Raw genomic sequence first — 17665 nt, 5'->3', positions numbered from 1 at the left:
CAGAGGGATTTTCTCTCTTGCTGATGATGTGGCAGTTATGACAGGAATGGTAGCTCACAACACCTCAAGAGTTTCTTGGTGGTAGCAAAGGGCTACCTGAATTACAACCTCCTTCATGTGTGGAGCTCTTCCCTCATTCTTTCAGTTCCTTTGCTAAGATTCATTACAAGAGAAAAGTTAGTGTGCCTTTTTGGTGAGCATCTATGAGAAACAGGCTCATAGAACAAAAATTGATAGCAACCAGTGATCTTGTTACATGGCTCTGCAGAAGCTGAATAAAGTCAAGTTATTGGTTATATGAGCTCTGAAATTATTGTCCAAAATCTAAAATTTCTGGACACAATTTAACACCAAACACTTTCATTTCACATGACTGAGATATTCTACTTGAAAATACTTACTCTTTTTCTTACTAACCAACCACGCACTAGTGCTTGCAGAACAACTGTAGATTTTTTAAATTCTAGGTATTTTATCCTTTCATACTCCCCAGCCTTCCTGGCTCGTATATATCTCTGTATGGTCAAAGCGGCAGACTTTTGCTGAAGGAAGACCTGCCTTCCTTTATATCTTCTAAAATTTGCTTGGATCAAACAAGCAGCTTGATGTCTCTATAAGGAAAAAAGTGCAAGTGGCATTAATAGAAAGGTTTAATAATTTCAACCCACTGGAGGCTTTTTAATTTCTCAGTGTAAATGAGATGGTATAATTGTGATTTTTCTTTACATTTTTAGCTTAAGAATGTCATATTTCATATACAAGAAAGGTGATGGTGTATAATTTCTAAACCTATATAGGTCTACAGCTAAACATTAAGTTTTTATGAATGTGCAAGCCAAAGTCAATAGATATCTGGTTCTGTTTCCCTCTCATCTTCTTGATACCTCTCATTGTGAGGGAGAAAAGGAATAATATCACCACAGGACAAATACACTTAATAAAAATGCTAGCAATGTAAAGAAGAGAATGGGCATTGTAAACAGCTATCAAGGAAGCTGTTTGTTCCTTCAAGAACCATAAAGTACATCTTAGAACCAGCATATCTTAGTTTTTTCAATAAATAACATCTTGACAACCAAATTCTAAGACACCTGAAGAAGTATATAAATTAAAATGGGAACGAGGTTTGCTTTAAAACATAGATTGCCCCATCAACTGGCTGAACGACCTTGGGCAAGTCACTTTACCTTTCTAGACCTGTTTGTAAAATAGGTCTGCTAATAATAACTACTTCAGAGGGTGATTATGAGGATCCATTCAGCAAATATACACTAGTAGGTATAATAATAATGGCTATACGATAATAGTGAGTATTACATGAATATTAAAATTTGTAAGCAGAATTTTAGTTTTGATTTTTTTAATAAAAAGGCTATAGGTACTGCAGCTATTCCAGACTTTGATGTTAAATATTTTCAATAGATCACCAATTATAGCTGAAAGAATATATTATTAAAGAATATAATAGATAAAATTTGCTATATCTATTAGGACTTCCTCCAAATAAATTATTTACTCTAAAATTAGTTACTTGAAACTTGGATTTGAGAGTATTTTGTAAATATAAATATACAAACACAAGTATTCATAAAAATATTTTTATGAGCAAACACAATTTTTAATTAACTGCAATGATATGTTTAAAATGTGTAGTTAACAAAAAACAATTTTTGTTTTGTTTCATAAAATAGTTCTTTGCAAATGAGCTCTTTTTTTCTTTCTGCACCTACTTTCATCATTAGGAAGTGTTCACGAGCCATTCTTCCAGCAAGCGTAGCTCTCCATTTTCTCTGAATGATAATTGCTGATGCCCTCACATTCAGAAACCTAAAAAGTAGTTATTGGAAAGCAATTACAAATGTCTTTAATCTACTCAATAAGAATTTATGTACATCCCCCCCCAAATAGTAGAGAAAGAAAATATAAAAAAGATAATGAGAATAAAAAAAGTGGAAAAGTATTTATATTTAAATTGTAGCAATCAGAATTCTATACATATACATAAACACACCCTGAACTGACACAATGAAAAAGAAGTTCTGCAATTAGCAATATTCCAGTGATAAGAAATATGAATTTCTAGAATGAGAAAGAATTCTGAACAGGATCAAAAGAAAGTACAATTACCCAGACCTAGACAGAGCCTAGATAAAGCGGGTGCTGGTAGAAATAATGGCAGAGTATAAAGTCCGAGTCCGTATTGCAATTAAGTCATTAAGCAGACAGGACAAGGTCACGAAGAGAAGTTGGGAGATTAGAATAGCATCAGGCAAATGAGGCATGGACACTTATTTGAAAGGAAAGCTAGGCATCATGCAAAGATCCAAAAAGAAATATTCTGTAAGTAAAACTGGAGAAAAACTTAGAAAGTGAGGGTCAGATATTAAACTTTAGGCATCAATATGGTGTAATTCGTAAAAATTAAGAATGGATTTAACTTACATCATGTTGTCACATTTCTTAGAAAACAAAGCTGAATGTTAATGAGAAAAATTCAGTTTTTTGGGACAAGAAACTTAGATAATGGTCCTTAACAGCTGATAGCAGCAACATATCTTTATACAGTAAGCACTGGGCTTCTACCCATGGAATTTATCAAGGAACTCTTCTAACACTTGTGTTCTTCTAAAACAATCTTTAAAAACCACCACTGATACAATAATTCATCAATTCTGGTAACTGAAGAAAAATTCTTATGCTATGAAATAAAAAATAGTATTGATAACCTGACAAGAGCTTTAGAAAAGGTATTTCAAAGAAATGAACAAGGAATAGGAAAATACAATGAACATAAATAATTTGATAATTAGGTCTTCATCATCAAGGTAAAAGAGTGTGGGGGCTAAGTTAAAAAGAAAAGAAGAGAAAAGAAAAATGAATGAGAAAACAAATTTTGCTAGTAGCTAAATTGACAAACAAAATGGACCAAATAAGGAAACCAAGATTTTACTAGATTATTTCATTTACTTCCCCTTACCTTCATCTCCATGAAACCAAATCAACTTTAAGTACTTTTTACTGAATTATAGGAAGGCTCTATCTCAAAAAATTAGACAGTCTTAGAGGTATACTTTGTTTCATTAATGGGGATAACACCAACAAAACAAACCATACAAGTTAGGCATAGCAAATATTTAAAAGAAAAATCAGTAAGCAATATTATTTTATATACAGACTTGGCTACCCCACACACATACTCCCCCCACACAGATATCATATATTACCGTGTTCTCTCCCGTTTGGTATAGAAGCAACTTTGAATGATTTTAACAGCTTTAAGTACAGCTAGATACTCTTTACGTGCTTTCCAATACCTATACCAGGCTTGAATCTTGCAGGCAGCTTTCACTTTATGTAAATAATTCCTCGCTTTATAGCTCCTCCACACAGCCTATGAAACACATAACAAATATGCGATGAGATCTATTTTCTTATATAGTCATATAATCACTCTCTTTTCGTTTAGGCTCATTCACTCCTGACACTTATGAGCCCTCTGAAAACCGTGGGGCTAACCATGATGGACACCTCCTATATACTTTATCACACATAACCCGTGGCCAGTTGGGAGCTAAGATTCATATAACCCTAACAAATCTTTCTAAATTGTAATATATGTACAGTGTCTGAAAAGCCAGATATGTGCATTGTCCTCACTATCTCAATCCATTTGGAAGAACAGAAGGAGAAGGAACACTGACCACTCTACTTCCTGGGAAGGAAAGGAATCCTAACACCTCCCACCTCACTTATATCCTGGGTTTGGTGTCCAGTCTGCAGCAAACCTCCTGAGAGCAACTCTCTGTCAGAGGACTATCAGAACTATCAGCATTTCCATTTCTGTGACCTTGAGGCTGACTAAATGTTTTAGTGACAATACGACTTATTAAGTCTTTAGCACTGTGTACTAAGCACTGTAGGTCCTTACAATAAGCATAGATAATATCATTATCTAATTTAGAGGTGAGTAAATCAGGAGAAACTGAGTAACTTGTTGATACAACCGTAATTAGTGGAAAAGGTGTCTTATTTATTCTTTACAAATATCTCATGAGATGATTAAGATCTCTATTTTACAAAACAGAAATTGATGCTGAGGAAGAAGAGACCTATTATACCAGAAGACAACAGAGTCAAGATCTGAACCCAAGTCTGTCGGACTCCAAAATACCTAAAACAAATACTGCAGCCACGCCTTGCATGGGGATCAGGATTCAAAGTCAGCTCATAGGCAAGAAGTATATGAATGTCAAAATTACTTTTCTGATGTCCTTAACTTACTCGAAGTATATAATATGAGGTCTTTATGTAAACAAATCTGAATACCAACATACTGGTATTCAAACTGGGAGCCAGGCATCAATATTTCTAAAAATTCCAAGTGATTCCAATGTGTACTAAAGTTTGAGACCACTGATTATATGTTTAAAACAAGATGTGCAAAATATAATTTTTAAATTTAATTATACATGAGAAAAATAGCCAAAATTTCCTACGATTGTTATTTTGGCTTTTCTGTCATTTCAGTTGAATATAACCCTAAGTAATACATCCAATTAACGTATTTCAACCATTAACTTTTTGGCAGCATTCATGCTTGGAATTTGAGCATTCTTTTCTTCCTCCCTCAATCCTTGGCTTCTTAATACCATAAATCTTTCAGTTTTCCTTGTTCTCTCTTACTACCATGTTTTGGCTTTTCCTTTCAGTATTCTCTTTTTTTAAATTTTTATTTATTTAATTTAATTAATTAAATAATTAATTTTGTTTTGTTTTGCTTTTTAAATTTGTTTGACAGGGATCACAAGTAGGCAGAGAGGCAGGCAGAGAGAGGAGGAAGCAGGCTCCTTGCTGAGCAGAGAGCCCAATGTGGAACTTGATCCCAGGACCGTGGGATCATGACTCGAGAAAAAGGCAGAGGCTTTAACCCACTGAGTCACCTAGGTGCCCCTTCTTTCAGTATTCTCAAATGTTGATGTTCTTCAAGGTTGAGTCCCAGGCTGACTCTCTTCTTTAACTCATTTTCTACGTTATTCCTGGATAATTCCATCACTCCCACGACTTCAATTATTACATGGATGCCAATAATGTAGAAGTCAAATTCTGAAATCCATACTACTCTTCAAACTTCAAGCCAACTGCCTTGCTAGACATCTCAACTGAGACATGTTAGGTACTTCAACTTCATCAGGTACCCCAAACTGAACTCATCACCAATCTTCCAATCCGCTCTTCTCCTCACTCCCTGTGTCAGTGAATGGTAACATCTGAGTTACTTAAGTCATGCACATGGCTTGGATGCTTGTTTACACTCTATATAACGCAAATAGTACCCCTTCCACTCAAACTAATCTTCACAATCCCATCGTCACTACACCTTACTAAACTACCTTTTACCTGACCTAATGCCAATAGCCTCTTGGCTGGTCCTCCTCCTCCCCTTCCAATCCCTCTTCCACATTCCTGCCAGAGTAAATTTTTTTAAAAATAAAGATTCTGCTTTTCTACTTTTTAAATTCTTCTAGAACTTCTTTTAATCCAGTAGAAAAGACTAAACTTGTGTCTGTGTCTTACAAAGCTATGCACAACCTTACTCCCTGTACTGCCAGGGTCTCCTATCATTCTCTATACTGTACCACACACACTTTCTCATTTTTGAACTCTGTGTTATCTCCTACAGCTGCATACATTGGATACATTTTACTGGGCTATTTTTAACTCATCCTTTGGCTTAACATCTCAACTTAAATGCCACTTGTTCTGGGAAGCTTTTTCTGAGCAGTGGGACTAATTTAGGTTTCCCTTCTTTATGTTCCCAGCAACATAAACTTTTCATTTTGTTTTATAATTAAGCTTCCTTGCTCAATTAAGTGCTTTAAGGACAGCAACTAATTATATCTGTCTATGCCAATCAACTACAATAGCATTTTAAGCACATTGTCACCACTGGACATCTATTTGCTGAAAGAAAACAATGTATCTAAGTTTAATGGCAAACCAACAGGATACCAACATATCACACCAAGGTGCAAAGCCCAGGGTATGAACAGGTAGAAAATAAGTTGCTGAAGTACCTGATTCAATTCCTGGATCTGCCTCTCCCTATGTGATATTAGCAAGTTATTTAACCTTTCTCAGTGCCTTCATATTTCAAGAAAAGTAATACTCTAACTTCTCTCCCACAGATATATGTATGTGTGTGAGAAGGGCAGATGTATTTTTATGTGTTATATAGAATACACATTTATGTGTAACAATAATAATATAACGAAAAAATTATATAAAATTGATCTGGAAACTAAAAGTGCAAAATGCTCTGAATAAAGCACATGTCTATCTACTTTAAGTGGTCTTATTAACAGATTGGTAGAGGAATAAAGTTATACAATTTGGTCTAAATTTTGCCAAATCTCATTTTACCTTAGCTTAAATTTCTCACTTAAATTTTTTTTTATTCAGCAGAGAACTCCCATTTATCAAACTATATTCTCAAAATTAACACCTATTGAAATGCATCATGCGTAGAGTGATCATGCTCAGAAGAATCCCAGTTCTGTGTTGTATTAGCTGAATTATTATTAGCACCCTTTACCCGCTCTCAAATATCCCGTTTTAGAAGATAAATGAAATGGTCACATAAATGAAGTATTATTCTTTATGACCTGCTCAAGTTAATTTTACAAATTCTAACAAATATTGGTTAAAGAAAGAATGCAAGCTTTACATTTAAATATATAACTACCTGGATTTTTATGGTGCTATCTTTAATTTTCTGAAACTTCCGTTTCTGTATAAATCCTCTCGTTCTAGCTTGAGTAATGATAACGCTGCTCCTAATTTGTAAATACACTTGTCTTTGACGCTGTGCAGACAAAAGGGCTCTGTAGTGATTCTGTAAAACCACCGCTGCCTTCCTATAAGATAAGAACTGCCGTCTTGTTTGCCACGTCCTGAAATACCGCTGGAGGGTCAGAGCGGCTGTTTTCTGCTGAACAAATCTTCTCTGCTGCACCGCCATCTGGAGGAAGGACTGAATTCGGAGGGCAGCACGCATCTGCGTTTCCAATTTCCTTGTGACCATTTCACAAAAAGCTTTTTGAGTTGTTCCTGCAGCCTCTCTTTGAGAGTACTCTGCCTCCTGTGAACACGCCACTAGGGAAGCTCTGTGCCACTTCTGAATCCCACGTGCCGAGCTGCTCCCAGCCCCACACTGCATTTCGGTTCTGTGCGGGCAGGATGCGTACTGCTGGGCCACGGCCGCAGTGTTTGCCTCCGACAGGTTTCTCAGCTTCCGCCTAACTTTTACGCCTCTGAAAATAGCCAGGATAATTAGTACAGATTTCTGAACTGCTAAAAATCGTTTTCTTTCCATTTTTACTCTGACATATGACCTATAGTAATTCTGTATAACAACAACGGCAGTTTTCTTTGCTTGATAATCAAGTCTGGCCCTGTGCATTCGGTAGACTGACTGTATTAGTGTGGCAGCCAGGTGCATATGCTGGATATCCGTTCGCACTTTAAAACCTCTGTATGAAGACTGGAGACAAATGACTGCTTGGGTGCGCGCTCCGGTTAGTGCTCTGTATCTTCTTTGAACAAAAACTACTTTTGCTCTCAAGTGGAGAAAATGCTTCCTTATTTTGGAAGCTTTAAAATGCTTCTGAATAATAGTGGCAGCCTGCTGCTGTTTCTGAATCTCTTTCTTTATGATCGTGTCCTGGAAATCTGCCTGAGTACAGGTTGCTGCTTTCCTGAGGGCATCGTGTTGAAGAACTTTCTTTTTATTTGCTCGATATCTTTCTTGTATTACTTTTGCAGCCCACTGAATCTTTTGGTAAAAAAGATACTGCCTATACATTCTATATGAGCTTTGTATTATGATAGCAGCTCTGTGTTTTTCCCTTAAAAGCTGTCTTGCTTTCATTCCTTTATATGTGGCCTGAATGACCAAAGCAGCATGTCTTTGTTGGACATAATTTTCTCTTTGCAATTTTGCAACCCTGTATGTTCGGTAATGTTGCTGAATTAGAATTGTGGCATGTTTCCAAGTCTGAAATGCAACGTAAGTTCTGTGCATTCTGTAAGTGGCCTGGATGAGAACTGCAGCCCGGTGCATCTCCTGTAACTTCTTCTTTGCCACCAGCCTTCGGTAAGAGGACTGGATTGTAACGACTGCCTTTTTTAATTTCAAGAATTGGTGCAAGTGATGCTTGGCACAAACAGTGGCCCGATATTTCCTCTGAACAAAAAGAGCAGCTTTTTTGAGGGAAATGAATCTTTTCCTCATCACTGAAGATCTAAACCTGCTTTGAATAATGGTTGCAGAGGAATGCATATTTTTCAAACGTCCTCTAGCTTTCATCCCCCTAAACGCAGCCTGAAGGATCAGAGCAGAATGTCTTTGTTGGAGATACCATTGTCTCTGTAGCTGTGCAGCCCTGTTTGCTCGGTATTGCTGCTGGATTACACCTGAGGCATGTTTCAAGGCCTGATACCTCACATTTGCTCTGTGCATTCTGAAAGCTGCCTGGATGACCGTAGCAGCCCTGTGCATCTCTTGCATCCTTTTCCTGACCACCTGTCCTCTGTATGATGACTGGATTTTAATGACTGCCTTTTGTAACTGCAGGAATTGTTGGAAGCAATGCTTTGCACAAACAGTTGCACGGTATTTTCTCTGAACCCAAAGAACAGTTTTCCTGAGAGACAGGAATCTTCTTCTCATCATGAGAGTTCTAAATCTCCTCTGAATAAGAGTTGCAGCTAAATGCATAATTTTTAAATGTTGTCTAGCTTTCATCCCCCTAAAACCAGCCTGAATGCATATGACAGAATGCCTTAATTTGTTATACCTTTGAAATTGTACGTTTCTTTCCTTCACTGCGCGGTACCTTTGCTGTACTGTTTTTGTTACCTTCTTTAACTTACTAAAATAGGTTTGTTCTCTGTGTCTTCTATAATACGACTGAATGAGTGTGGCTGCACTTTGCATCTTTCTGAGAGTCTGTCTAACTCTCATTCCTCTAAAACTTGCCTGAAGAACAGTAATAGCTTTCAGAATTGTCAAGTACTTTGCACGCTGAATTTTACCTTGACAATATGCTCTGTATCTTACCTGAATTATGACAGCTGCTGTTCTCATTTTATGGTATCTCACTGTTGCCTGATGCATCTTAAACATGGCTTGAATAATAGTGGCTGCCATGTGCATGTGTTGGATTTGTCTTCTTGCTCGAATACCTCTATAAACTGCTTGAATTTTAACTGCTGTCTTCCTCAAATTAAGATATTCCTTACGTTGATGGCTTGCAATTTTAATATCTCGATACCATCTCTGAATTTTAACAGCCGAAGCTCTGCAGGTTGCATAGTTTTTTCTGGTTTTGTAAGCTCTGTATGTGGACTGTATAGTGACTGCTGCTTTGTTGCACTCCTTTATTTTTTTTCTTACTCTCGTACTTCGGTAAGCTGACTGTAAAATGACTGTAGCTGCTTTGGTTTTCAAGTACAACTGACGCTGTTTCCTTCCAACACTGTAAGCCCTGTAATACATTTGAATCAGACAAGCAGCCTTTTTCATGATTTCCCACTTCTTTTGTTGCACATACATTCTATAGTATGACTGTATGATGACCGCACATTTGCGCTGCTTTTGAATCTGCCTTCTCACTGTTTTGCCCTTCCATGTAGATTGAAGAATCAGTGCTGCCTTACGGAGTTCAATGTACTCCATGCGTTGCTTCTTTCCTGCAGTCCATGCTCTCCAATGTCGCTGGATGACTAATGCTGCTGCTTTGAACAACCTAAACTGTTTCCGGGCTTTGGCCATTCTAAAAACAGACTGAATGTGCACTGCAGCTTGATGTTCCCTTCTGATCTGCTTTCGCACTTTCCAGCCATGATAAGCAGATTGGAGAGAAATCACAGCTGCCTTGGTCTTTAAAAATTGCATTCTAACACCACAGGCAGTCCTGTATGTTCTGTACCATCTCTGAATCCTGATAGTACACTGAAGCACATATTGATATTTCTTCCTTTTACTATAGCCTCTAAAAGCAGTCTGAATTTTAAGAGCAGCTATGGATTGTTGTTTGATTAGCTGGCGTACTTTATAACCTTTGTAAGCTGCCTGCAAACAAGTGACTGCTCTCTTGACTTGCAGGAAGTTCTTCCTCTGATTGACCTGTGCTTTATATGCACGATAGTAACTCTGAATGACAACAGTTGCTTTATAAATTTCCAGGTAGTACTGTCGCATCTTTCTCATTCTGAAATAAGACTGTAGTGAGATAGCAGCTTGTCTTCGCAACCGCATCTGCTTTCGAACCAGGTGACCTCTAACAGAAGCTTGCAGTTTGACACAGGACACCCGCATCTGCACGTATTCTTGCCTCTGTAGTGCGGCCATTTTTGTGGAGCGGTACCGCTGCTGGATAAACAGTGTCGCTGCTCTCAAACGTAAATATTGTTTATGGCTTTGCTTCATCTTGACAATTGACTGTAACTTTACTGCAGCACTTTTTAGTCTCAGGAACTTTTTTCTGGAAATATAAGCTCTGTAACATGACTGAATTTTTATAATGGCTGTGAGGATGTGAATAAACTTTTTCCTGGCTTGCATTCCTCTATATGCCGACTGGAGAACAATGACAGCAAAACGTGTTTTCTGGTAAGATGCTCGAACTTGCTTCGCTGAAACATAAGCTCGAAAATGAGTCTGAATTACAATGGCAGCTTTCTTTATCTTCCTATATTTATGTAATTGTTGATTTTTTCTTACATGTGCCTGCAACTTGGTAGTAATTTTCTTAAGGTTTAGAAATCGAAATCTGTCTTGTCTCATCCTCCAGTAGGACTGAAAAACACAAGCAGCTCTGGTTTGTCTGTGTAGATTGCGAGCTCTCATCCTCCTAAAAGCAGCCTGCAGTCGAATGGCCGCAGCCCGTTTCTGCAAATAGTTGGTGTGCTCAATCTTTGCTTTCAGATACGCTTTGTAGTACTTCTGAATGGTTAGTATAGCCTCTTTTTTTCTTTTATATAACTTTTGGGCTTGAAGGCATCGGAATCTTGTCTGAATGATAACAACACAAGATCTAATGTGAATGTATTTCTGTAATTCTTTGTGCATTCTATACCATGATTGTATGACAACAGCAGATTTTTCTTCTTTAGCTCGTTTCCTGATGTGCCACTCTCTAAAAGCTCTTTGCAGTGTTATTGCAGCTTTTATCTGTAATTGCATTTTACGTTGCTTCCATCTTCTGAACATAGACTGGATTATGAGACACGATGACTTTAGCATCTTATATCTCTGTTGATCATGTTTTCTTCTTAAATAAGCACGCCAATGTCTCTGAATTGTAACTGCAGCCCAAAGATATTGTTTGTAAGAGGTAACAGCGATTATCATTCTTATCCTAGATTGCAGGATGACCGAATAATATTTCAATTTCAGAAATTGTTTTCTAGTGGAATATCTTCTCCAATATCTCTGAAAAAGGTAAGAAGGGAAACAAAGTAAAACACATAACTTTCTATACTTAGAACCTCTGCAAGTATTAATTTTTCTAACATTTGGCTTAAAAATAAACATGTTAAATTAAAAAAACAATATTATTTTTGGAAAATTCTTCTTTTGTTTGTAGTTTAATTTCTATATTGATAGAGCTGTAGCCAATTCAGAAACCCTTGTCTCAATCCTAATGGTATTTATATTGCATTTGTATTCCAAAGACAAAAGAAATATAAAGCAAATTCATATTCTAAAAGAATAACATACAAAAAAATAGTCTAAATAAACTATAGTAATATTCTGCTATCTATCGATTCTAAGCAATTTCCTATGAATATAGTTTTGGATTTTGTTTTCTCCCTTTAATCTCAAGGCTGCTAAGCTATCTTGTAATGATTGGAAAATGTTTATGTGAGGGATCCTACACTTAGAAACAAGTGAGTTAGATCATTCTTAGTCATTTTTTTCATTAAGAATTAAATTACTACTTCTTCATAAGTTTAGGAATTATGGACAGTCAAAAAGTAGAATTCTGAAAAGATACAAGAAGTGAAAACCATTTGTTTCTTGAATAGCCAACGTTGCTTTCTTCCCATACCACCCACATTCCCTAATTCCTTCATTGGGGCAACACTGAGGGGAGAATTACCTATCGTAGCCTACTTTAGCTTACATATAAGCTAAACAGTATAGGGGCTAAGTACTTCTGTCTCCTAGAAGTACTAACATTGTTATGCATCTGTACCTGTTCCAAGCACACCTATCCATGGGAGAGGAGAGTTAGGACCACTCTATGTTTTCCCAACAGATATTGCCTTATTCTGTACTATGTGTCAATTGTGATTTTGTTCCTACTCTTGAGCCTGATAAGAAATAATGAAATGTCACATTACTATGAAGAGATGCATAAGTAATTAAAACACTTATCCAACTATATTTAAGCATATTAATGCAAAATGGCATTGAAAACTGTAAGTTTGATGCAAATGTGAAGTATTTTATTAAGCCACCTCAAAAAAAGTAGGGAAAAGTAAAGCAGTTATTATTCAGAGTTGCAGTTGTCATTCTTTTTCTTTTCTTTCATCTAGATGTTCATTTGTGAAATCTTCAAACTCAAAAATTAAAGAGTGAATGTGGATAGCTTATTATACTTTGATAATCATTTCTTCTGAATACTGTTACCAGTCTCTGTTACTGAAATGGTAATCAGTGTTGATATAGCTCATGGAAGGTAAGTTCTTCCCCTCTCATCACAGTAGAGATTGAGCAGCACTGCCATCTGTCTATAAATACTAAGTAGCTTTGGGGTGTCTGGGTGGTTCAGTCATTAAGTGTCTGCCTTTGGCTCAGGTCATGATCCCAGGGTCCTGGGATTGAGCCCCGAGTTGAGCTTCCTCCTCAGAGGGAAGCCTGCTTCTCCCTCTCCCACTCTCCTTGCCTGTGTTCCCTCTCTCTCTGTGTCTCTCTCTGTCAAATAAAAAAATAAAAACAAAACAACTAAGTAGCTTTAACTACAGAGCATTATGTATAATTCACTTATTTAATTCTCACAAAAATAAAGAAAACTTACAATGCAAAACTTTTCCCAAAGTCACATAGCAAGTACCAACAGTTGATATTAGGGCCTAGATTTTCATATAAAATAAGGTGCTCTTTCTTCTCCACCGTAGATATCTGTAGAAGATTGCTTTCATAGCTCCAATTCTTCATCTCTCCCTATCTCTACAACCTTTGTCCTCTTATTAAAGACACAGAGTCTCTGCTTGATCTTGGCTAGGGTAGTCATAGAAAGAACACAGCATACCAGTGTAACCAGAGATTTACAGAGGTTTCTGGCCAGAGAACTAAACAGGGTAGCCCTAAAAACACCTGGAAAGTCCCAGGGGGACTGAAGAGAAGGGATAGTTCAGAAAAGCAATCCCTTAATGTTAAGAATTCCTGGGTTCACCATTAAGCTGTGTACACGTGGGTCTGACAGCAGACTAGCCTTTGAGTAATGAATTAAGAAACACATCACCATCTAGATCCCAAACTGGCCACTTGATGACATACACATGGGGCGGATACAAGTATCACTGTAAACGCTTTAAAAAAGGAACTGATGTTGAAGCCGTACCCATAGAAGGCTGATAAGAAGTTGTGGCCTGAACCCAGCATGGCAGATCATCTCATAAAACTAAAATATCAACATTCACATAACATTCAAAATATTCAAGATGTAATTAAAAATTACTTGACATAAAAACAGAATGAAAACGTCAACTTCCATAGGAAAAGATGATCAACAGATGCTAATGGAGATGACCTAGACATTGGAATTACCTGACAAAGACTTTAAAACAGCAGATGTAAAAATGTTACAAAAGTTGAAACTGATGGAAGAATAGAAAGTCTTAGTAAAAATATAAAAGATATAAATAAGAACCAAATGAAAATATTAGAACTGAAAAACACAATAACCGAAATAAAAAAACCTCATTGGAATGGCTCAATAACAGAAAAAAGATGATAAAACAATCAACATACTTTAAGATCAATACAAAGAATCTAGGTTGAAAAAGAAAAATAATTTAAGAAAGAAATATCTCAACAAACTAAAAATAGAGAGGAACTTTTTCAATATGATAAAGAACATCTATTCAAACCTACAGCTAACATCAAACTTAATGGTGAGAAACTAGATGCTTTTCCCTTAAGATCTGGAATAACAAAAGGAGGTACCCTCACCACTCCTATTCAACATCTACTAAAAGTCCTGGCTAATGTAGTAAGAAAAGGATATAAAAGGTATACAAAAGACAAAAATAATAAATCTTTCTTTGTCCACAGGTGACCTGATCATCTATGTAGACGATCCAAAGAAATGACCAAAAAAAACTCCTGGAACTAACAAACAGAGCAAATTTGTAGGATATAGCACCATATTAGTAGCAACAAAAAAACAAACAAAAAACAAACAAAAAAACCCACTTCAAAATGCACCTAAATATACACAGAATTTGTCTGAGGAAATTATAAAGCTAATGAAAGAAATCAAAGAAGATCTAATTAAATGGAGAGAGAGATCACGTTCATTGGTAGAAGACTCAATGCTGACAGTTATTCCCAACTTAGTCTATAAATTCAGTGCAATCTTAATCAAAATCTTGCCTAGTTACTCTGTGGATACCAGCAAACTGATTCTAAAGTTAAATGGAGAGGCAAAAGACCCAGACTGGCAAACATAATATTAAAGGGAAAGAAAGCTGGAGGACCAACATCATCCAACTTCAAAACTTAATATAAAACTATAGTATTTGAGGGGCGCCTGAGTGGCTCAGTGGATTAAGTCTCTGCCTTTAGCTCAGGTCATGGTCTCAGGGTCCCGGGGTCAGGCCCCGCATTGGGCTCTCTGCTCAGCAGGGAGCCTGCTTCCCCCTCTCTCTGCCTGCCTCTCTACCTACTTGTAATCTCTTTCTCTATCAAATAAATAAATAAAATCTTAAAAAAAAAACTATAGTATTTGAGACAGTGTGGTATTGGCAAATTAATAGACAAATAGGTCACTAGAACAGAATAGGGAGTCCAGAAGTATACCCATGCAACACAGTCAATTGATCTTTAGCAAAGGAACAACCCAAGTGAGTACACAAAGGATAATTTTGTTTGGTTTCAAAAAATGACGTTGGAATAATCAGACAAACATAAGAAAAAAATGAATCTCAACACTGACTCTTTACCTTTCACAAAAATTAACTGAAATAAATCATAGATCTAAATGTAAAATGTGAAATCATAGAACAACATGTAGAAGATAACAACAGAATATCTGAGGGACTTTGGGTTTGGCAATGGCTTTTTAGATATAATGCCAAAAGTATAATCCATGAAAGAAAAAAAACTCATCTCCGGTTTCATTAAAATTAAAAAATTCTGCTCTGTGAAAAACTGTTAACAGAACAAAAAGATAAGCCACAGACTAGGAGAAAATATTTGCAAAATACATATCTGATAAAGGATTTGTATCCAAATCCTTTAAACAAAGAACATTTAAAACTCCACAAGAAAATAAAAAATGGACAGTAAGAATTTAAAAATTGGCAAAAGATCCGAACACATCATAAAAGAAGATATACAGATGGTAAATAAGCATATGAAAAGATGCTCAACATCATACAGCATTAGGGAATTGCAAACTGGAACAACGTGATGCCAATGATACATCTATTAGAATGGATAAAATCTAAAACACTGCACACCAACTGCTGGCCAGGAAGGAGAGCAACAGGAAGTCTCATTCATTGCTGGTGGGAATGCAAAATGATATAGCTGCTGTGAAAGACAGTTTGACAGTTTCTCACAAACCTAGTTTTATCATATGATCAGGCAATTCCACTCCAAGGTACCTACCCAAAGAGGCTGAAAACAGGTCCACAGAAAAACCTGTACAAAGATGTTTATAATACCTTTATTCATAACTGCCAAAAATCAGAAGCAACCAAGATACCCTTCAATAGGTAAATGGATTTAAAAAAAAAAATCCTGAAGTGAATCTTACAATGGAATGTTATTCAATGATAAAAACAAGTAAGTTATCAAGCCAAAAAAACACATTAAAGTAACTTAAGTGTATATTGCTAAGGTAGAGAAACCAATCTGAAAAGGCTACATACTGATGGATTCAAACTACAGGACATTCTGGGGAAAAAAAAAAAACAACACAACAACTACGGAGACAAAAAAAAATCAGGGTTTGCCAGGAATTGTGAGGAGGGGTAAGGGATGATTAGGTGGAGTACACAGAATTTTCAGGGCAGGATTTTGATCAAACACATATAACGACACCACACAAACAGTGAACCCTAATTGAACTATGGACTTTAGTTAATAATAATGTATTACTGTGGGTTTATAAGTTGTAAAAAATGTACTACAAAAAAATAAAGCAAAGCAACAGAAGTGATAAACATCTGCATTAACAGCATAGAATATTATTCTCACGTATTCTTTAAAATATTTATTATGATTAAGCAAAAATTAACATTCCCTGATGTGATTTTAATTGCATATAGATGTAGTAAGCAAGATAACTAAACGTAAAAGTGGGAGACAGGGCACAAAGGGACTTAGATAGTGGTAGGCTTTCTATATTCAACTTAAAGTAATAAAATATTAATTCTAAGTATATTAAAAGTTACATATACTGTAACCCCTACAGCAATCACCAAAAGACAAAACAAACAATAAAAACCTGTACAAAGGGAAACAGTCAGAAAGAAAATAGACTAAAATGTAACACTATCAAGCATTCAAAGAATTGAAAAGCCAGGAAAGGGGAAAGGGAAGAATGAAAGAATGGAAACATTCAGAAACAATTAAAGGATAGACCTAAATTCACAAGTATCAATAAATGCTTAAAATATAGTCTAAACCAGCAATCAAAAGACAGAGATACATGAAAAAAAAATGAAATGCTGTCTAGACTTCATGTCATACATAATCATGTAAGTAATTAACAAGTAAAAGGAAAGAAAAAAAAATATCCTGCAGATGGTAGTGAAGTCCACAACCAAGCTGGAGTAATTAAATTACAGCCAGCAAGGTAGACTTCACAGCAAAGAAAACTATGAAAAGTAAAAAAAAGAACATCACATAATGATAAAAGACCCACCTCACCAAGAAAACAGAACCATCAGGGGCACCTGGGTGGCTCAGTGGGTTAAGCCTCTGCCTTCGGCTCAGGTCATGATCTCAGGGTCCTGGGATCAAGCCCCACATCGGGCTCTCTGCTCAGTGGGGAGCCTGCTTCTCCCTCTCTCTCTGCCTGCTGCTCTGCCTACTTGTGATTCTATCTCTCTCTCTGTCAAATAAATAAAATAAAATCTTTAAAAAAATTAAAAAAAAAGATTTTAGAAAACAGAACCATCCCAAATGTGCACGTGCCTAACTACAGAGCGTCAATATACATGATGACAAAATGAAAAGAACTGAAAGAAGAAACACATATCCCATTAGAGTTGAGAGATTTACACACTATTCCTTTTACTGAGAGAGCAAACAGAAAATCAGTCAGGATACAAAAGAACTAAATAACACCAACCAAATAGATTTAACATTTACAGAACACTTTACCCAACAACAACAGAATACACATTCTTTTTAAGTATGCAG

At 36.3% G+C, this 17665-nt stretch overlaps 1 protein-coding gene across 1 annotated transcript in view; it reads right to left on the bottom strand.

The window, feature by feature from the left end:
- The window catches only part of ASPM (assembly factor for spindle microtubules), a 67171-nt gene that overhangs the window by 10696 nt on the left and 38810 nt on the right, over positions 1–17665 (bottom strand). The window contains exons 18-21 of the mRNA XM_080824033.1: positions 6743–11494; positions 3225–3391; positions 1731–1827; positions 402–611 (exon numbers count right to left, since the gene is read on the bottom strand). Of these exons, the coding sequence (XP_080680159.1) occupies positions 402–611; positions 1731–1827; positions 3225–3391; positions 6743–11494 (5226 nt within the window). The remainder of the gene's footprint in view (positions 1–401; positions 612–1730; positions 1828–3224; positions 3392–6742; positions 11495–17665) is intronic.

Source organism: Martes martes (assembly GCF_963455335.1).
Source record: "Martes martes genome assembly, chromosome: 15".
In the NCBI taxonomy this organism is placed as follows: domain Eukaryota; kingdom Metazoa; phylum Chordata; class Mammalia; order Carnivora; family Mustelidae; genus Martes; species Martes martes.
The sequence above is the reverse complement of the archived record's forward strand: the minus strand, read 5'-3'. Positions and strand labels throughout refer to the sequence as shown.